This window comes from Poecilia reticulata, linkage group LG7, assembly GCF_000633615.1.
Source record: "Poecilia reticulata strain Guanapo linkage group LG7, Guppy_female_1.0+MT, whole genome shotgun sequence".
Lineage (NCBI taxonomy): Eukaryota > Metazoa > Chordata > Actinopteri > Cyprinodontiformes > Poeciliidae > Poecilia > Poecilia reticulata.
In genome coordinates, this window is record NC_024337.1 from 8,168,366 (window position 1) to 8,190,348 (window position 21,983).

A 21,983-nucleotide genomic window follows, 5' to 3' on the forward strand; every position below is an offset into this window, starting at 1 on the left:
AAACTTTCAGTTGAGTAAAGTTTGATATGTGTTGAAGTTTGGGTATCAACATGGTTGAAATTAGAGCTAGCTTTAGCATTAGCTTCCACTAATGTTGGAAGTAATGTTTGTGATCAACTAACTTTAGGTTGCCCCCCTACTCTTAGCATGGCTAGGCTCAACTCTGCCTCAAGAAGATTTTGCTTTGATTTTCTTACATCAAACTCAAATAATAAGTATCATGATTGGTATCGGTATCGAGGATATGGGCCTGTATTTACTTGATTTGGATCAATACTAAAATATGACGTATCACACAGCACTAGCTTGTTACTTTGACCAGCTTCTGAAATAGCCTGTAGGTCTACATTTTTTATGATGAGACCAAAAGCTTTTGCATAGAATAGAAATGGGAGAACTGAAGTCAATAAACTCCAAACTCAGCATCTACTTTCTTGTCAGAACCTCTGGAACATGGAGGACATGAATCCCTGAATCTGATCATTTCTGTGCGCGATTAACAGTAAATTCACTTTAGTAGACAAACAGGAGGAGCTGCTTGCTGCATTTTAGGAGATTGATTTTCTGTTGTGTCAAAACTGGATTGAATGAACTGTTTCCATTTGTATGCGGGCAGCGGTGTGAGGTCGGGACCTGGTTGTTTGTCTCGATGTAACGCGATACGCTGAGCGGCTTCGCGTCTCGCTGCCGCTGTACCGAAGGACACACACTGCTGGACCCAGAGTGCAGGAAGCCCGCAGATGTGTCACCTGTGGCCTGACCTTTAACGAGGTTTAGCCAGCACAAGCAGACAGCAAAACAGAACACCAATAACGGCTTCAGCACGAGGGAGGAGCAGGGAGAAATATAAAATCACATTGTTGATTCTAGGAACATGATGGGCTTGATGTCCTTCCCCGAGGTTGTTGTTTTAAGTTTGTCTTACACGCTCATTCTCTTCCTTCCACTCCTCCTCTGTGAACCCTGAGGCGAGTTGAACTCTTCCCAACCTCTCAGTCGGAGACAAACGCGTATCTTTAAAGCAACATGCTCGGGCTGAAAGTGCTCCAGACATGCTTTGTGTGCCTACCACTCTAAGCGAAGGCCGGTCTGCCCATCATTGGTACTAATCGATTATCTAATCATGCCTCTTTTTTTTTGTAATTTCAGCGTGCAGCTGCGATCCCACCGGCTCGGTCCGGGATGATTGTGAGCAGATGTCGGGCCTGTGTTCCTGCAAGACGGGGGTGAAAGGCTTGAAGTGCAACGTGTGTCCAGATGGAAGCAGGATGGGCATGAATGGCTGTGACCATGGTAACAAGCAGAGGTGTCCTCAGACATTTGGGGGGCTGATGCTCATTGTTACTTGTAACTAATAATAAAGCTGTAGGATGTAAATAAAAAATGTTTTTACATATTTGTTAAAACTGTCGCCATATCCTGACAGCAGGAGACATATAATCTGAAAATATCAAGCTCCTGCACCTCCTTCCTGAGATGCTACTGCCGTCTGAAGAAACGCACCGCTAAAGACCAAAAACAACCATTCAGAGCCAGGAGGACGGGCTTAGCACTGTCCATCAACCTCATGTATTCGCTGCTCCATGTGCTGATGGTAGAGAAACCACATAGTTACAGCAAAACCGTTTTTCCACCGTCATCATATGCTAACTAGCCTTAGCAGGGTGATTGATACCGCTAAGACCCGCCTCCCTGTTCTAATTGGTTGCTTCTAGTTAGCAGTGTGAGAAGGCAGAGGAGTTTATTTTTTTCACAGATTATCTGTCTCATACTGTCACAACATGGTGGCAGTTCATACAAATATGTAAGAAATATTTTTTTTATAAAAGTTACATAGTGCAGCTTTTTTTTTCTAGAAAAAATCAACTAATTTGGGTTAAGAGTGTAGTGTGAGGTTTATGACAGGTTAATACTAGTGTGGTAAAGAAGAGAAAAAGATTTGAGAAGGGCTCTTTTTGTCCAGAGCAACAGAGCAGGCGCTCTAGTACCACCTGTCTGTCTGGTAATAGGAGTGGTTATAAATAATGAGGAGTGCTGATGAACGCAGACCAGGCTCCTGGGGCCTCCCAGAGTCGCTCCATCACTCTGAAGAGCGTTTCTGTCGCTTATCTGATTTGTGGAGAAGTTTTACAGCAGCCACTCTTTCTTCATCTCTTCTTCACATCCATCAGCTTTATTAGCAGAGCAGGAAGTGGCTCCAGGATGGCTAATCAATAGTGATTAGGGAAATAGTGAAGTGTACAAAAGGCCCATGGACAACATATTACCCACTGATATTTCTATTTGTCTGTGTCTTGTTGGGCCATCTGCAGCGCTCACATGTTAGATCTGTGTGTCAGCCCTATAGATTTTTTTTAAATTAAAAATGCAAACCCGCCCCGGCGATTGCACCGAATAAAAAAAATAAAGGAAAACAGTTGAAGGAAAGGTTAGCTCCTGCTGAGAGCCTGCAGCTCCTTGATTAAGATTCACCATCAGACATCAACTGGAAGTTAGACGCTTAATGAAGCCGGCAGTCCCAGCTCACCGCCACACACACTGCTGGGTACAGAGACAAGGTACTCAGAGGCTACGGCACAGTAAAGCATAAGGTGAAGCGGTAATAATGGAATAAATACTCTCACACACACACACACACACACACACACACACACACACACACACACACACACACACACACACACACACACACACACACACACACACACAGACAGGATGCCTGGCAGTTCCAGATGTTCAACAAGGCTGTAGCTTTGTGGGGAACAAACTACCAGCAATAAGATAATTTTTCATGCAAACACTTTATATGATAAAATAATTAAACATAGCTCTTTAAAAAGCTGTATCATTTGTTGGATTTAAAAAAGATGAAAGAAGTGAGTTTCCTTATTCCTCTAAAAATAAAGATTGTTCATTCCTGTGCCATGATGGAAGAGTAGAACATAGAAATCATTGTATTAAAATTGCAGTGTGCCTGGTTAAAAGTAGATTATACAAAACACTTAGCTATTAGATAATAAAATATTTCTGAAGAAAAGATTGAAAGGACCATATCAGCCTTATCTTTAACCAACGGCCAAACTGATGCTCAGATCATGCTGAGGATATTTGTGTATATGGAACGATTCAGTAAAAGATGCGCTGCTGTACTTTGGTCTAATTGTAATTTGATGTTTTTCTGACGTAGTACTGCGTGCAATAATATAAATCACACTTCTTCATGTGACTGGTGTCCTACAGATGTTCATTATAAGTAAGTTTGTTCATATTGTAGCAGCAGCGGTTGTGATTGTGGATCTATGAATGCTGTGGTTCACTTACAACCAGATAGCTCAAAATGTGTTTTTATCATATTTTTCATCATTACCACAACAGTACCACAAAATATCCTGATAAAACTCTGAGCCCATGTTGCTCACCTCTGTCATCAGGCTGTTCAGACGCCGTAAGAAATCAAACCTGTGTCCTCCACAGGCCCTGATGCCCCGACATCGTGTGAAGAGCTGCTCTGCAGTTACGGCGCCACCTGCCAGGAGGAAAACGGCCAGGCCCACTGTCAGTGCCCGCCGCCCGACTGCGACTTAAGAAACAAGACAAAGGTACGTGTTCCAAAGTGGCCGGGGGTTTGATCTTCTCAGGAGTGCCGGTGGCCCAGGGAGCTAACATGTGGCTCGGCTGCCGTCCCTCCATCTCTGTCACTGTGGAGCAGGTGTGCGGCTCAGATGGGGTGACCTACGCTGACCAGTGCCAGCTGAGGACCATCGCCTGCAGGCAGGACAAGGACGTTACCGTGCAGCACTCTGGACAGTGCACAGGTGAGCCTGGGTGATTCCTCCATGCATCACGCCGAGCGGCGGCCAGCTGCTGTCAGGCTGCGCTCAGCAGATAATGAGTGTTGCTGATGGAGCCCTCCTGTGTCTGCGCCACTCCGGCTTTCTGTCTCACAGAGTAATGACAAAAACTAAAAGTTAATTTTAGCACATACTGTCCACTACATTAGGTACGCCTCTTCAGTTGGTCTCTAACACAAACAGCTAATCAACTAATTCTAACTGTGAGCCTCCCAACCTGGTAGAGACAACTTGCTGGAGTTCTGGTTCTGGATGTTAGAAAGTAATTCATCTTAATACAACTAATCTAGACAGAATCTAATCCAAGAATCTCTTGTTGGCCCCCAGAGTGAAAGTTTTGTGGCTGCGCCCTAAACCAGGTTTCTGATGCAGGTTAGCATGCCCAGTCAGTGGGGACTGGCTGTGTAGTTAGCAGAATGTCTGTCTGAGTTTAGTTGCCATCTGATTTGCAGCTTGTGGTTTAGTGATGCAGTAAAGTGTGACAGCATCTGATCGTCTCTAATCCATGGCTGAAATCCATGGGATGTTGAAACTGGATGGTTTATTTTTTGCTGCTGAATGCTCATCTTGGAGCGATGCTGTGGTGCAGACGTTTCCCAGAACCCATCCTGCCTTTCAGTGTTTTGTGCTATATTTTCGGGGTTAATTTGAAATCCTTGAAAATGCTTGAATTTCAATTGGGTATTTTCAACGTTTGGAAAGTTCTGGGTTTCCAAATCAAGTCTTGAAAAGTGCTTGATATTAAAACTACACAGTTTTATCATGAAGTGATGATGTTGAAAGTTGAAACCAGATATTTTCATACACCTAGTAAAAAGACTGACACACTGATTTAACTTCACTGTCTGAAGTTAAATCAGACCAAACCGTTCTTGTTTTAGGTCAGGTAGAATTAGCATGTGACCAGTGTTGGACACATTTCTAAATCTATGCAGTGAAGAACTAAGGCAGCTTTGAAGATTAAAGAGGATCCAAAAAAATCAACACAGCTGAGGATCCAATCCTGCACTATATAGGTGTACCTTATAATGTGGCCAGACTTTGGACTGTTACCATAAATGTTACTTGACGATAAATTGTCCCAGAAATTGCGATAAATGATAATGATAATGTTATTGGAAACCGTTTTCAAATCAAGGTAAAGGCATAATAATGGAAGCTTGTGCTCTCAAGCTTCAAGCTCTCACCGTCTAATAAACTAAATTTGTATAGAACAATATTGATCTGCTGTTAGTTTATATTGTGATTAATGTTATTGTGAAAGGGCCAGCTATAACACTTGACTTCCTGTAAAACTGTGGCTGGGAATCCTCTGGCTTCATTCTGCCATTGTCAGAGTGTGATTGAAAATGTAGAAAACATGTGTGGGGTGGCAGTGTGGGGAGGGGTGAGGGGGGATAGCTCCTGCTCTCTTCAGTCCAGATGTTGATGGACGTTGTTTGGATCGCCGTAAAGGGCGCTGGGATGGCGCCAAGGCTGCAGTTTGCATGCAGAGTGAAGATGTGGCACAGCTGCCATCTTGGATCTTAACAGGAATCTAGAAAAGAAACGCAGCCAGCTGTGTGCCTGCCAGGTGTGTGAACGCTTTGTGGGGAAAAATGTTAATTCACTTCATCACTGTAGGGCACAGACCAAGTGACCCAAAAGTGTCAGAAATGGCTTTTTCACCTGACCGTATCCAGTGGAGGTGAGGATGTCATGGTGGTCTATAGGACAGGCTGGAGGTTTGGGAGCACGGAGAAAAAACAGAAACAGACGAGGCTTTGATAAGTCCCAGAACATCTGGTAACTACACATCCAGTGCCATGGGTGGGTTCAGCTGTGATAGGAGCCAAAATCCAGTCTGGTTTCTGATTCCTCTGTTGCCTGGCAATGGAGATGTGGGTTGTGTGTAATCTCTCACCTAGCATAGCGGCACAGGGAGCACCGCCGTCAGCGTGCTGTTTCCCTCCACCCAGCCCAGAGGAGATGGTGAGGAGCAGAGAATCTGTTCATGTCTTCCCTGGGAAGCGGTTGCACCTCAGGTTTCTGCTGTCGGCTCTGCGTGTGAATTAGTATTTTGCTCCGCCCATTTCCACACCGCAGCGCCGGCCGCTTTCCCTACCTGCTGTTTCCCCACACCACTTCCAGATGCGCGGCGCCGTGGTGCACTAATGCTCAACAAGCTGCTCTGAGGTCTAGCACAGAGCCAAAGGGCCTAAACACCCACAGATATTGAACCTCTTACATCGCTTCATCGTGTCACTGGAATCACTGGTGTAAAATTAAATGTTAAAATGTTGTAAGTAAAATGTTACAATATTAAAATGTTTGGACTGTAGAGAACTAGCCTCTGTAGTCCAAAAGCAGCCCGGGGAAGAGGGAACTGGAAACCTCAGAGTACAACCTAAATTCAAAATGCAGCTCTCAAATTATAATTTAATCAATTTATTATAGATAAATTTATTTTAAAATTGACTTGGTCGTATGTGAAGGTATTATTGCCCCACCTTGTTATATCAAGAAAGAATTGAGACCAACCACATTTCATTTTATTAATTACTCCCAGGTAGGGCTGGACAATAAGTCAATAACAATATATAGGTGATCAATATTAATAGATAATACGTTTGATAGAGTGTTCCCACCATTCTGGGAGATGTAGGCAGAGAAAAAGCCTTTAGCTGGTCAACCTCATGGCTGGCTAAAAAAGATTGGTAGCATCAAATTATTCACTCTGCTTGCCTAGCAACAACCTGCTGAGTAACTTGCGCAGCAGCAGTTTCATGTTTTCACACCGAGCCTCATAACTGATTAGAAATCAACAACAATGATGTGGAGTGAAAACTGAATAAAACAGGAAATTTCATCCAGATATTTAAAACAAAAACTAATCAACAATTATCGACTGATATGAGGTGCTTATATCGTGATACATTTACAGTCTCTTTGCAGCACATCCTGCCTTGATCAGAATCCAAAAGCAGATGAGAAACAAAGTCACAGGCATCCATCAGTCTGAAGAGCTTACAGTCAGAAAAACACAGAATCTTGAAGTGGCCTATCTACAAAAAAAATCCAAAAGCGCATTGAAGAAGTTGAACAAAAACTTAAAATCCTGCAGATCTTCAGTTAAATAATCAAAAAATCCTCAGTGGAAGCTGAATTAAATTAATTCTGCCAACAAGAAAAAATTCCATCACAGTGACATAAAAATCTTATTATGTTATGTTATGGCAAACAATTGTTTAAGTTGAAATGATACAAATGATGTTTTCTTGTCAAATTAAAATACAAATCCAGTGGTATGCATATTTAATTGCACAGAAATCCTGTAAAATTGAGTAGCAGCCACAGCGGCAGCCTCCAGTGGGGAGGCATTTGCACCGATGAGCAAATCACTGCTGGAAGGAGACGATCAGTGGGTTGCCATCGGACCCGCCTCTCCCATCTGTCGATGTCACCTGTAGGTTTGCGGAGCACTGGCAGGAGCGGCGGACATATGCTGCTTACAGCCCTCATGTTGCGTGTTAGTGAGGGCTCTGCTGATTCCTCCATTCTTCCTTCATGTTGGGAGTTTATCTCGCGTTGTTCAAACCCTTTTTCTGTTCTGGCTTTTCACCTGCTACTGCTACTTTTTTAGCCCTTTTTGTTGTCTGATTTAAACCGTCTAGAGGTTGTCCAACTTTCCTTTGTGGGTTTCCTTGTCTCCTGACTTTGTGAAAATCTTAATAATCACCTTTCAGTAATAATATGGTAGAAAGCATGCTGAACACAGTGGTTCTGTTTCCTTCTCTCCGCCCTCTAACATTACCATCCATTGTTCTTCCCAGAGGATGCAAAGCAGCAGAAACAGCTAAATGGGCTGGTAAATCTGATGTATCTGCTGAGACTTCTGGGATCTTTCAAACATGTGCTTATCTCTGCTTATCCCACATCATGAAGTTTGCTGCTGATATCCCACAAACATTTTTCTCTGGATCCATGCAGCCCCTCGACACTGAGCTTGGCACCTGACTGACAGGTGTAGCCGAGGGGAATGGCACGCCATGCCATCTTTCTTGGCGAKAGCATCAACGCTCTTTGAACCTCACTCTCTCCCAGCAGCAGTTATCTGTGCAGCTCTTAAAGCCGTCTCTCTGAGGCATTCTGCTGTCTCTGTAGGTATCACATTTCACACCTTGGTAAATAATTGCCGATCAACTCTGTGATTATAGCGCTGTAATTAAGTCTTACACATACTGTAGTGTTAGGCGAATCTTAATGAGGTGGAAATCTACGGAGCTGGTTTTCTCGCATCCTCTCGCTTCTACTCTCCCTCTACTCTCCCGGGATGTGAAATAGAAAAATGACAACGTTGTCGCTCCTTTCCTGAGCACGGCGTCCGCCCGCTCATCACCTTCAGGAGTTTTTGTTCTATTTATCATTCTTTCATCACAGACAGTTTGTCCTTTTGCACCGGAGCTTTTTTGCATTGGTAATGATGGTCTCTTTACACAAAGGTTCTCCTCTTCCTCCTCATATGGAGTTGTATTTTTTTTGTTTTTTTCTTTTTAAGCGTTGCATACGTGTTTGTTTGTGTGCATGTGTTGACAGCGGCGCGTTGGCAGTGCCGTTGATGGCGGCTCGAGCTCTCTGTGAGCAGCAGCCTACCATCTTTGAAGTCAGAGCAAAGCTGGCTTTTTTGCCCCATTTCCATCAATCATTCATCACCGGAGGCACTGGCTGTTGGTGATTAAAGCTTTGCTACTGCAGGGCAGCATTTGAATTTGGATATTTAATTCATAGGCTTTCACACGATGCTGCATGTAGGTCTTCTGCCTACCTACACAAGCATAAATACAGGAATAGCATATTTGAGAGCTGGAGAAACTAAACTCATGTAGTTCAGTCTGTATCCCTCAGATGTGTGTTGCCTTGCAAACATCCTGGATTTTTTTCACATTTTATCACAACTACAAAATATAATGTATTACCTTAAGACTATGCACTAACACATAATGATCAACAAAAAGTATGGGTGGAAAGCAGTGGTGGGCACACACTTAGATAATTTTTTTGTTGAGCATGTTTGCTAACTTTGAAAACATTTAGCTTCCCCTAAATTATTATTTCCGGAAGAAATCAGAAGCTAATTTATTTAGCTGTTTTATAAACTTTCACTTGAATAAACTTTGATTTGTGGAGGTTTTGGGTGTTAACATGGTTGAATTTAGCTCTATGGTGTATCAGCAGTAGCTTACTGCTTATGTGGTAATAGCTTAGCTAATTTTCATTTAGCATTCTAGCTAACTTTGAAAAAATTTAGCACACGTAGCTTTGCATAAATACAATTTCTAGGATAAAGCCTAAGCTCTAATCTAGTTTTTTAAACTTTAGCACAACTAATGTCTCAGCTAGCAGTGCTGACCACTGATGGTGTCACCCTGGATAACCTTTACCTTGGTAAAACATGGCAGAATTATTCTGTGGGGATAGTTTTCTGCTGCAAGGAAAGTTAATTGAAAAAAACTCCAGGTGTTGCAAGACTGAGCTGAGAGGTAAACATTCATCTATTGTTGCGAGGTGTGTGTGTGTGTGTGTGGGGGTGTGTGTGTGTGTGTGGGGGTGTGCGTGCGTGCGTGCGTGCGTGCGTGTGTGTGTGCAGGGGGGTGTGCGTGCGTGCGTGCGTGCGTGCGTGTGTGTGTGTTTGCAGGGGGGTGTGCGTGCGTGCGTGTGTTTGCATGCGTGCGCGTGTGGTTTTATTGGTAAGCCTCGCTAGAAGACCTTCATCCGGTCTCTTTAAGGTTTTATTAAAAGTGAAGCAAAATCAAACATTTCCATCTTTGCTCAGCCATTCATCCATTCCTTGCTTCTTCCCCTTCCCTTCACCAGAAAGCATCTCTGACCCGGCAGACCGACCCACCCCCAACCCTCTGACCACCACCCCCAGCCCAGCCTCAGCGGCCGTCATCACTACCACCCCTGACCCCTCCATCTCTAACATGGTGTATGCCATCCCGCCTCCAATGACGGCCCAGCCGGCGTCCATCGAGCTGCCCGACACCACCGCCGTCCTTTCCACCTCCACCCCCGGTCGCGTTCCATCCAATCGCATCCAGCCATCCACCGCCGCCACCTCGGGCCCCCTGGAGGGCTCGGGCAGCGGCGACCCGAGCGGTGACGAAGAAGAAGAGGAGGACGGACGGAATGAGGATGTTGGTAGTGGCGTCCAGTCGGAGGCCAGTGGTTCAGACGATTCTGGCGGTAAATCACTGCTTTTCACTTCATTCTCCATAATCATGTTAAGTAGGAGTTTGGGTTTATCTGCATTGTTTGAAAAAATTCAGAATCAATCATTAGCTGACATCATAACTCATTCATACCAACATCTGTTAATTAGAAACTAAAAATAGGAAGCAAGGCTTGTGTAATTGTATGCAGATTGATTTTGCTGGACAAAAAACTTCAAAGCCAGATGAGGAGAAGAAATCTTCACATTGCTGTTACTGTTTTTTCTTTTTCACTTGCAAAAGACCTATATCTCCATTTCAGACAGAAACACAAAGTATTTGTATGGTTCACTGTAGCTCCATCACCTGCTGTCTGTTTCTCCTCTTCCCCCCCGTCAGCAGCTTCACAGAGTAAAACCAGGCTCTGTAAAATACACTTCCAGCACCACAGATAGAAGAGACCTCTGGGCCGAGTCTGTGGATCTCTGGAGCCTGACCCGACAGACTGATGCCACTCCAAGGTCCAGCTGCGAGTGCTTGCAGCGCCATTGCTCCTTGTCACATGACTAGTCAGGAGTCTTTGCACCTCCTGACTGTAACATCCAGCTGCTGCTTTTCCAGCCCAGGCTTTCCAATTAGRCCTTCTTTCTTCTTTTATTCTTTCCTGATGTTGGGTCTCATCCATCCATCAGCATGGCTTGGCGGCTTGCAGCGACAGTATAGGCCTGATGGAGCGGCGCTGTGCTTCCTCTATGCCTGTTGACCAGAGGCTGAGCGGAGAGCAGGGAGCCGCTGTGAGGCCCAGCGTGTGTTCAGTGGCTCTGCAGCTCAGGCTATACGTTAGAATATCATGCAAAGCTGGATACTTCACCAAGTGAAATATTTTATAGATTAATTCCACACAGATGGATGTTTGATAATTTATGTTTATGTTAATTATGATGATTTTCCACTTACAGATCATGAAAAAATGACTTTTACATTCAGAATATCACATCAAACTATTTAAAAAGCATTTAATTCAGAAATACGGTCTCAATGAAAAGTATGTTCAACACCTGCTTAAAGGTTGTTATTTTCAAAAGTACTTTTAATCTGACCAACGGGCCTCACCTGAAAGCATATTTTAATTTATTTCATCTGACCATATGCATATATATTTATAGTGCCTTGCAAAAGTAATCATACTTGTTGAAGTTTTTAAATTTTACAACTTCAAACTGCATGGGGATTTTTCTATTTCTGTGATGTAGAAAACTCCAAATAACTGAAGTGAAAGGAACATTTGAAAATAGAATCTGCTGTAACTGTTTTAGTGTGAGGCTGTATGTTTCCATCATTCTGTGCATCTAGAGACTGAAACATCAACCTAGTTCATCAGACTGTGACCTGTGACCTTTTAGTGGCTCCTAATAACTTTTTTCAGTGATCTAACAGAACTGAGCAGAGCTTTTTTATTATATAAAGTAAAAAATAGGCTTTCATCTATTTTTATGCTGCAGATTTTAACAACAGAATGAAACAATGGCATCTGGAGTTTTATTTTGTTGTTTTGATTTATTTTGTGCCTTCAGGTTGAAACTAATACGCTTTTATATATGTATTTTATATATATATATTATTTTTTTATTTTTTTACTACCAACTGAGCAGTCCAAAACCAAACTATAAAGAAGAAATAGACATTTTTATGACTTTCTTTAAACAATAGTTTTTCTTGTCCTGGTTCCCTCATGTTTGTTGACCAGAGCTGAGGATTTCCCCCCTGACTCCTGACCTTTCTGCTGTGCTCCGTCATGACGCTGTTTATTCTCTGACCAACATCTGACAGGTGACAGGTGACAGGTCACTTCTCAAGACAGAAACTAAATATTGTTAAAGGTGCAGTATTATGTTTTTCAGCCACATAGGATCATTTTAGAGCACAATCTAAAATTGTTGTTGTTATGAAAAGGCTATATCAAATATGACTTAAAAGAAATTTTACTTTGTAATTTAATGCCTTGAAATTGGACCTCTGTCTCTTTAAGACACTCCTGCCCTTTCTGAAGCTCCGCCTTCAGACAGTCATCCCAACATGGCTCTACTAACCCTTTAATTTTAACCAGTGTTTCTCAGCTCCTATACCGAGCTCAGCAGATGTTTGCTAATTGCTGCTGGCTAGTCTGAAGGAGCTGAGTGGGGGAGCTGCTCCTTGAGGTGGAGCTAGGTCCACCCAGGCGTTTTGCACAGCTGAATGGTTGTCATGGAGATTAAAGGATTTCTCAGACATGCATGAAAGAATCAAAACAAAACTCCAGGTTTGTTTCTGATGAGGAAATAATATCATAACATGATGTAAAGCTCTAAAATGTCAAGATAACATGATACCGTCCCTTTAAGAGATATCAGAATAAAAGTCCAGATGTATCCCCAAACCTCCTATCTGTTAAAAAAGAAAGTCATCCATTATTTTCCTTCCACTTCATAATTATGTGCATAATTGTGTTGCTCTGTTGCATAAAATTCCAGTAAATTATGTCAGTTATAATGAGACAAATTGAGATAAATTTGAAAAGTTCAGTTTGTCTGAATACTTTTTGAAGGTATTGTCTGTTAGTGTGAACAAATGTGATTTTAACACAGATGCTAACAGGTAGAAAAGTCGGGTCTCTTGTGTTTTGTCCTGTTTATTTTTCTGTCTCTGATTCTTGTCTTGTTCAATTTGCACATATGTGAATTTAAAGTCAGTCAGAAATGTGTTTGTTTTTGTTTTTTTTCTGACTCCTGTCTGTCTGTATCTGTGTGTTCACGTCCAGCTCTGCTCCTGCAGGACTCAGAGTGGTCTTGCTCTCCTGCTCTGTTTCTCCTCTTCTTCATGCTCTGTAAATCTGCAGATCGCATTCCAACATGCGCCCAATAACCCTTCTTCCTCCCTCTCACGTCCCTTGACCGTGAGACTTTGAGTAGGACGTCCCTGCCCCTTGATGTCTTTACGGCTTGTTTAGCTGCGAGCCTTTTCTGCCTGCGATCATTTCTAATCCCTGCGAGGCCGTAAACTGCTCTGCTTCGGCCAAGACCGGGTCATGCGCTGCCAACGAGAAAGTGTACGGCCTCTCAGTCCTGGGGTAGAGAAAGTCTGACCGCTTTTATGTCCTTAATGTCTCCTGATTGCCAGATATACAGTGGCAGTAGCAGTAACAGGACACTGTAGGGTTTTTTCTTCTTTTTGATTTTTCTGGGACGCCTTGAGGGGAACTGCCAGCCAGTCAGCACTTATCACACTCCCCTATCATTTAAAGCGCTCTGTGTGTGACATGACTGGCAACAGTGCCCATTAAGGGTTTTCTGCCTGACAAAATGAGTTCCAGCTGTAAAATCAGAACCCATGAAATGCCATATAATTACCCCTGACAGATGCCTCTTTCAGCGCTCAATCATTGGTCAGCAGATAGAGGGGAAAAAAGGCACAATCACCTGGGGAACTCAGCAAAACAAAAACAGCACACATCTTTTAGGTTCTAGTTTTAAGCTTCTTGGAAAAAGAATGATTTATATTCATGATTTTTTGCTAAAGTTAAATGAATTTTTTATTAGGACTTTGTGTCAACTGCAGGTTCGCCGGTGGCAGGTTCTGCTGCTGCCACTGCCGAGGAGAGGTCCTCCTGTGACAACACAGAGTTTGGCTGCTGTCCCGACGGAAAGACCCCGTCCAGCACCCCAGAGGGCGCCAACTGCCCCCGTAAGTCGACATACAGCGCCCTGAAGAAGAGCACTTCTTCTAACCTCAGACCTACTGTCTGTCTCTGCTCTGTTTTAACTGTTTTTATTGAAGCATCTCAACAGATTAGAAGATAGTTGAAAAATCAATTTCTGTAAGTTTGTTCAGGAACTGTAGCTTCCATTACACACAGTCATTAAACACAGATTCATTTAATTCATCCATGTATTCCTGTTGACCTCAAAAACCCAAATTCACCAAGCAAATGCCTGGAGGAACGACTGAGCTCATCAGGTCAAACACTTCAGGTGCGAAGGTTGAGTTTGTGTGAAGGCAGACCATCAAAAAGAGCAGGATCTGCTTAAAGAGACAGACGCACAATTTCAAGTTGTCAATTTGCTAAATCAGATTATGTTTGATATATGCAGCATTTTTATAACGATTGTGCTATAAAATGGAACTATTTGGAAAACATATATGATTCTGCCCCTTTATTGAACTTTGCTTCACATCCCTTGCCTTGCTTTTCCTTTCACTCAACTTTTCGTTATTTTTACATACAGAAGTCTGTGAACAGCAAACGTCTTAAACAATTAGCTTTGTTGTCTTCTCCTCCTTGTGGAGGACCAGCAGTCTTCTCCATGATTGTGAGGCTGAAACTCAATGTTTCTCTGATAAAATCATTTTTTCTTTTAATCAGTAATATGCAAGATTTAAATTTTCTGATAAATTGAATATCGTCATGTGTGGAATGAATCTGTTTTAAACTGAATCACTGAGACAGTTTAGTGGTATTGTAATGAAGTGAGATGTTCTTGAACATGCCTTTGGTTCATAGTTCATGTCTGCTGCAGCTGACTGACATTTAAATGATTTAATCAGATTAAAGGTGATTGTTGCCCCTCTCTAACTCCATGCTACATGAGTGCTGCTGAGTGTTGCTTATTTTTCCACAGCTGATGATGAATTGACCAAACACTGATGAATGTTGAGCATGTGTGTGTAGCCTGACCTTCAGTTTACGATGCTCCAAATAAATTAGAAAAACTGCCTGGCGTTAAGAGAAGAGCGTATGATCAATAAAGTGAAGCAAACCACATCAAGGGCAAACCTGGCTCAATGCTGGCTGGGTCTGGGGAATTCCTGCGACCTCCAGGAGGGGGAGACAGTCTGTGGGTTAGCAGAGGTCCTTCWTATATTTTGTTTTTATAAAAACAAACATTTTGCATGTTGAGTGAAGGGATTTTTTTTTTTGCCACTCCATCTGCTTCTAACAGAGAGAACAGGTGGTCTGTTTTGACTCTGCACATTTTAAATCATCTGATTTCTATACATTAAATTCTAATTGACAGCTGGTTGGAGATGTTGTTGGTCTTAATGAAGCTYGGTTTGTTATAAACATGTTTACATCTGCCCATCATATTTTCATTTTCAGTGATGCATTTCAGTGGCTTTGATTTCCTGGTGATGATTTAACAGATAGTTTTAATGAGTTGTACCAGTTTGAATTTACAGCAGATTTGAGGGATAGTTCTGTCTCATTGTTGAATTCATTTAAATTGGTTGGTTTTCATTCATATGTTGAACATGTTTCCAGTCAGCACGTTGAACAGGCCAGAGCAGAAGCCCCATGTTAACCTGCTGGTTTGTCTGTTTGGGATCATCGTCCTGCTGGAACAACCGGCAGTATCAAACACACAACCCTAACCTTCCCTCTCTGAGAGGGCTTATTCAGATTAATTATGATTAATCGATTATTGAAATAATTGTCTACTAATTTAGTAACCAATGAACCATTATCTGGACTATACAAACTAAGAGAATTTTGCTGAAAGAACAATACATCCTCAGCAGTGATTCAGTCAAAACTGTCAAGAGTTCTACCCATAACTCTTTTAGTGGCAAAGTTTATCTTCACCTGGTTCAAATTATGTAAAAAAAAAAAAAAACTCCTATTAAGCACCTTTTGCTATCCAATTATTAACCAGTTAATCCAAAGAGTAGATCATGTCTCCACTACACTGATGTTAAGCCAAGCAGAAAGCTGAACTCTTGACATGTTGATGTTAAAAGTATTTTTTCGCTGCAGATGCTTCCTTTGCTATAAATGATTGAGCATTCACTAAAGAACGTAACAAAAGGTTAATTATCATATTTAATAAAGGAAGGGACATGAGCTTGTAATTTTATATGCTGAACTTTTGCCGGTCGCTGAGATGCAGAAGGTCAAGTGGTCGTCGATCCAGATGATATGAATGGAGGGGGATCGACGTTGAGCTCTTAACTCTCTGCCTGTTTGGATGAGAGGAAATCCACAGTAAACACGATCTTCTGCACCTARAGAAAAACAGCTATTCAAATCTCTGTCGTAGGGCCTAAATGATAGTAAAATTCCATGCACATCATGAAATCAGACAAATGTTACATTTTGGTTCCACTTTATTTAATCCGGTCCTGTGTTTTGGCTTCCATGTGTTTCTGCTTTGCCTTTCATTCAGCTCTTCTTCATCCCTCGGTACTCATAGATACTTTACCTTCACCATCGGCTCCCTGAACCGCCTCTCACTCTTTCAGCCTCAGCCGAGTCAATCTCAAACCACTCTTGCATCAGCTCATTTCTCTTTGGAGTTGAGCGCAGGGAGAGCCAAGAGACTACCAGAGGGCGAGCAGCACCGTTGTACCAATCAGTGCTTTCTGCCACAGCCCATTCATGAAGATAAAGGGTTTCTTTTTCCCCACTCGGCTGGAGAGGCTTGACTCCCTCCAGCTCCCCGCCTCAGTCTGTCCCCAGTGCTGGGTTATTTGACGGATTGTGAAAAGAGGGATTMTCTTGGCTCCCCGGGGAGCTCTAGGTCATGACTTGCAAGAGTCGAGGCCACAAATTAAGAGTGAGGAGTTGCATTTCTGGCGCTCTGAAGGTCCGAGAGCCTCCCAGTATTATATTTATAGCCTCGACATGATCTCAAGACGTGAACTTCCATGTTTGTTTTAGCCACAGAATTTATAGCTAAACAAATGCGAGGGAGGAATTCAGTGACCTTTGACTTTGAGTGAAAGCAGGTTTTAGCTGAAAGATAAACATTGCAACAAATCATCCCAAAGCTTGTAAATATTTATCTCGGCAAACAAAAGACAGTGCAGCGGCGATCAATACTTCATTCAGTTCAAGTGTTCCCAATAAATTCAGGCTGAGCGATTGATTGATCAATACGCCTGGATCTTTTTCCCCTGTAAGACGGCCTTGGGTTATCTTCCCCTCATTAGTAATGAAATGACACATCCCTCAATGCTTCGGCTGCCGTCTCATCAAGCAGTCTAGTTTATTGATATCTCTGCTACCGTGACAGAAGAAGAAGGACTAATTATTTATTGTTCCACATTTTATTGAGGCATTAAATGCTGAAGTTAACACTGAGAGTCTCGTTTTGGGCATTCGCCGACCTTGGAGAGTGTAAACTGTGGAAATCTTTCCCCCATTTTGTCTCCTTACAGCCACAAGCTTGAATGATTTTATTACAGTTTTATGTGAACAAAGTCTGGAACGGTTGTGAAGAGAAAAGGAAAAGTTTGAATCTTTTGAGGCTTTCCACATCTACAGAGTAAAATGATTGCAGAATAAGTCAACCTTAGTCAGCCAGTTAAAGTTTTGCAATAGATTTTTGGGGCATTTTCACATTTGATAGTTTGGTAATCCCTGTTGGATTGGGGTGGAAACTGCAACATTTGTTACATTTCAGCTGGTGTGGTTCACTTTCACACTGCACCATATCAAACATCCAAACTAATTAAAAAACATGTTCCCCTCCTCGCCTGTGGGGGCGCTGCACCAAGAACTACTCAAAGAAACGACACAAAAGCCTCTAAAGAAAATGAGCAACAAATATGGAGTGGTGTCAGATTTTAGCTGTGGTAGGATTTCTATTTTGTCTTGTCTTGAGAAAGACCTCGCTGCAGCAAACAGAAAGGGGCGGGACGGACCACTGTCAGCCTCTTACCTTATTTGGAAATGGGGCCATTGCACTCCGGAAGTGAAGGGGGCGCTATTTCCTATATTAYCCGCGGTCTCCCGTTTTAATTTTCTTTTGAAATCTGTGATATAGCTTCATCTGTAGGAAGGAGTTTCTCTCTCAGCATGTATTTCAACTTCTCTCTTTTATTTACTTCAGCGCAGCTTTTAACAATTTCCGTAGCTTTCGGTGTACTTCTAAATCTTCTCCTTTTGCACATCTTTTCTGGCCTGCTACTGTCTCTAGTGGCGTGGTGGTGATAGCACAACTAATATAAATACATTACTAAGTCAGAATACCAGTCTTTATTATTTATTATTCATTCTCGCATAACTGGAACCGCAAAAGATAAAGTCCCTCACAAAACACCATACCTTTTAATTTTCTTAAGGAAGTAGAGCTAATTAAATGACATAAACAAGACCTGAAAGTGGTTCCAGTTTCACTCGATGGCCAACCTGTTAAATACCTTGGATCATTCCACGACATTCAGCTCAACTTTGCTGAAAACACTGGCTACATTTTTTAAGAAACGTCACTCTATCTTTTAAAAAGACCCAGTGATCTTGGGGTGACCTAACAAGTGCAACTCGTCCAAAACCTCTAGTTAGTTAGAGGTAACATTGGCTAACATTACCTCTAGTTAAGTAATGTTAACATTTTAAAAATGAGTTAAAATGTTAAAACTTAAAAATTTAACTTAAGTTTTAAGTCATCTCAAGTTTTAACTGTTGAGGACTTTAGCTTTTCATCTCCTCGGCTGTTTTGGTCACATGAGCTGCAGACCAACAGACAAACTTTTAAGAATACTTGGACTAGCAGGAAAAATAGTAGGTAAATAGTAGTGAAACCAAAAACAACTCTGTCTAAACTGTTTAGAGCATCCATCCTCTTTATTTATCAGTTTGAGCTCATGAAGGCGTTACTGTGTTCCTCTGGTAACTATAGAACATCTATTAGACCTCATTCACTGAATGTGCAATAATTTTTCTTAGCCAAATTATGATAACATTTACCTATAGCATGCTAAGTGTTTTACTTGATGCACAAATTGTTGATATTATGAATCTATTAATTAGTTTTATTTTATTGTTTTAGAGTCAAAGAAAAATTTCCACCTTGGAAGACTAAATAATTTTGTCATATTTTCTTCCTATATATAGGACTYTACCAACAAAACAAAAATGTGGATTATTGCTTAACAATCCTGGTTATTCCTCTGTGAACCTAATTAATTTGTTTGTTATTGACTTTTGCTCAATTAAATTTCTTATGTATACATTGTATATGGTATTTTTTATTGTTGTTGATAATGTTGTTTTTCATGTGTTATATCTTCCTCCTAAAAGTGATGGAGATATTATTTATAATGTATAAAGGTGTTATTTATGTCACCTAATTAGCTCTACATCCTGAAGAAAAATATGGTATTTTAGAAGATAATTTATCTTTCATGTTGCCAGTAATGGCGAAATTAATAGTAAATAATAAAGATTTTGTGGTATTCTCGTTTAGTGACATAATTATTTTAGTTGCGTTACCACCCCCACGCCACTAGAGGCAGTAGCAGGCCCGAAAAGATGCGACTGAGAAGCAGATTTAGAAGTACTACGGAAATTGTTAAAAGCTGTGAGCTGCGCTGAAGTAAATAAAAAATAGAAGTTGAAATACATGCTGAGAGTGAAATTCCTTCCTACAGATGAAGCTATATCACAGATTTCAAAAGAAAATTTAAACGGGAGACCGCGGATAAGATAGGAAATAGCGCCCCCTTCACTTCCGGAGTGCAATGGTCCCATTTCCAAATAAGGTAAGAGACTGACAATGGTCCGTTCCCGCCCCTTTCTGTTTGCTGCAGCGAGGTGTACTTGTTTTTCTTTGGGAAAGACAACGAGCCATTTTTCCCCCTTACACTAGACTCACGCTTGTTTTGATTGCATTTACCCAGAATGCCTTGCAGTATGGTCCTGCTTTTTAGAGCGGCCTCATGTCGGCAAACATTAGAACATTTTCATATTAATTTGAAGAGTAGCTGCGTATTCCTTTGTGGGATGTTAGACGCTTCTCTCTGCTGATTGGGCTTCATGACGCTGTTTGTTCATTAACAACATTAACAGAACAGCTGAATTTATACCGATACCAAGATACTCTTTATTTGGTTCCTCTACCGGCAGTTTGGTTCGCTGTACTCTGTTAAAGGGTGTCAGACTAATTTTCATATTTATTTTTCTATCTGTAAAAGACTGGAAAACCCATATATTACGTTTATTCCACTTAACACTTACCCAATAAAATACATTGAAATACATTATAATATGACAAAAAGTGGGAAAAGTTTCTGAGCTGTGTAGTTTGGTTTTTATTAGTCTGTTTTATATGGACGTAAGAGACAATTTTCATTTCTGTTGCATTATTTGACCCTAAACTCTACTGCAGCATGCTAAACCCGTCCGAACGCCATGTGGCAGATCCATTACCTTTTACAGTTCACTACAATCTGATAGGCGAACAGAACCGCCCCTCCTTTGATCCCTCTCTTCTTTATACATCTCTCTCTTTACGTCCTTTATGGAAGCGGCCTGGAAAATCGCCCCTCTATTCGTCTTCTTCCCAGATTAAATGTCCGATGCGACTCGCCGTTCCCTCGCTTTCTTTGCCGTCTCCCGGCCAGCCGAACCGCAGCCATTTGCCTCCGCTTTATGGCCGCCGTCACATTTTGGATCGATGCGCGCTGCCTGCGGACGAGCCGTAAGCCGCCGGGCTGCGCGTCCCTTCTCGTTGCGGTTTATACCAGACTGTCAGCCGTCGGTCTGCCGGCATTAAGGAGACAATTACGGTTATCTCTCATGATAATCATACAAGTGCTCTTCCCCGTACTCGGGGCCGTTGCTCAGGCAGGGGCAGCGATGAATGATTTGGGCAATTTGTTCTGCTGATTACAAGCGGCATGGAGCCACGGCACCGCCACCTCTCGCGCTACTCTTCACCCGATATACACACGCACACTCTTGCTTTATTTCAAGTCCCCTTCTCGCGACGCTAGCATGAAGAATGCATATAAAAAGTTGATATATGTTGGACAACACAGCACTCCCAGGTTGAGGCTCTCTTTATGGGAGAATGGCCTATTCAAAGCACCTTCGGGCAATTTTCTCCTCGCCATGTCTACCTGCTGTGTGTGTTTACAGGGTCAGCCCAAAAGCCTTTTTGGGGCCTAAGCATGCTTAGGGGGCCCAAATGAAATTCTGCAGAATTTAGCAGCCCAGAGCAGCATGTCAAAACCAGATCCTTCATCATACCTAAGCTACTCTGTGTGTGTAACATACCTGCTATCAGACATGAACACGTAGACGCCTCATAAAGCGGGTCGGCCCATTGCTGTGATACATAACAGCGTCCGCCATATTGAATGTGGCCTATAAGGTAATACAGGTAAATGGACCAAACTTCAGAAAGTGCCGTTCCACTAAGTATTTTAAGTTAATACCTGTCATTGACACATTTTCTCACACACATTAATATATTTGGCAATCAAAGAAATGACTAAAGACAGAGTTTCTAACTTTTGATGTGATTATTTAATTGATTTTGGGCATTTCTTGATAAAGAGCACAATGTTTTTGTTTGATAGAAATTATTCTGATAAATTTTATATTGACATTGATGAACAGACACACTTTTACAGTGTTTTATTAAATAATATATTTACAGAATTTCATAATTTAATGTACATTTAATGTTTCAAGACAAGAAAAATAATTTTCTTGTATTTATTTTTTTATACATTAAGAAATGACTTGATTCATAAATCAGTCATTGTCAAACATTAAACTACATATTTTTACTTTTTTCCAGAGAAAAAATATTTATTACTGTATGTCAACTCTGCTATTGACAGCAAAGAGTGAAAATAATTCTAATAGAATAAATTATTTTTATTTCAAGCTGTATTAATAAATTGATACTTAAGATTGAGATATTTAAAAATACACAAAAAGTGAAAGAATCAAACATTTATCTATTATACTGGGAACACTGGTCACAGGCTTCAGTCTGCTGGTCACACTGGGAGAACTCAATGACTTCTGAGACGTCCTGGTTCACAGGCTAAAGCCAAGAATAAAAGAGAAATGATCCAAGAGTGTAATAGAAAATACATATATGTTTCCTTCACATTCAGAAAAAGACATTTTCAGCATGTTGGGCTCTGACTCGTAGCATCTTTATAGCTAAAT

At 41.6% G+C, this 21,983-nt stretch overlaps 1 protein-coding gene across 1 annotated transcript in view; it reads left to right on the plus strand.

Annotated features, from left to right (window-relative positions):
* The window catches only part of agrn (agrin), a 476,432-nt gene that overhangs the window by 391,640 nt on the left and 62,809 nt on the right, over positions 1 to 21,983 (plus strand). Inside the window, exons 16-20 of the mRNA XM_017305640.1 lie at positions 1,150 to 1,293; positions 3,475 to 3,599; positions 3,710 to 3,815; positions 9,705 to 10,076; positions 13,637 to 13,762. Coding sequence (XP_017161129.1) covers positions 1,150 to 1,293; positions 3,475 to 3,599; positions 3,710 to 3,815; positions 9,705 to 10,076; positions 13,637 to 13,762 — 873 coding nt within the window. The remainder of the gene's footprint in view (positions 1 to 1,149; positions 1,294 to 3,474; positions 3,600 to 3,709; positions 3,816 to 9,704; positions 10,077 to 13,636; positions 13,763 to 21,983) is intronic.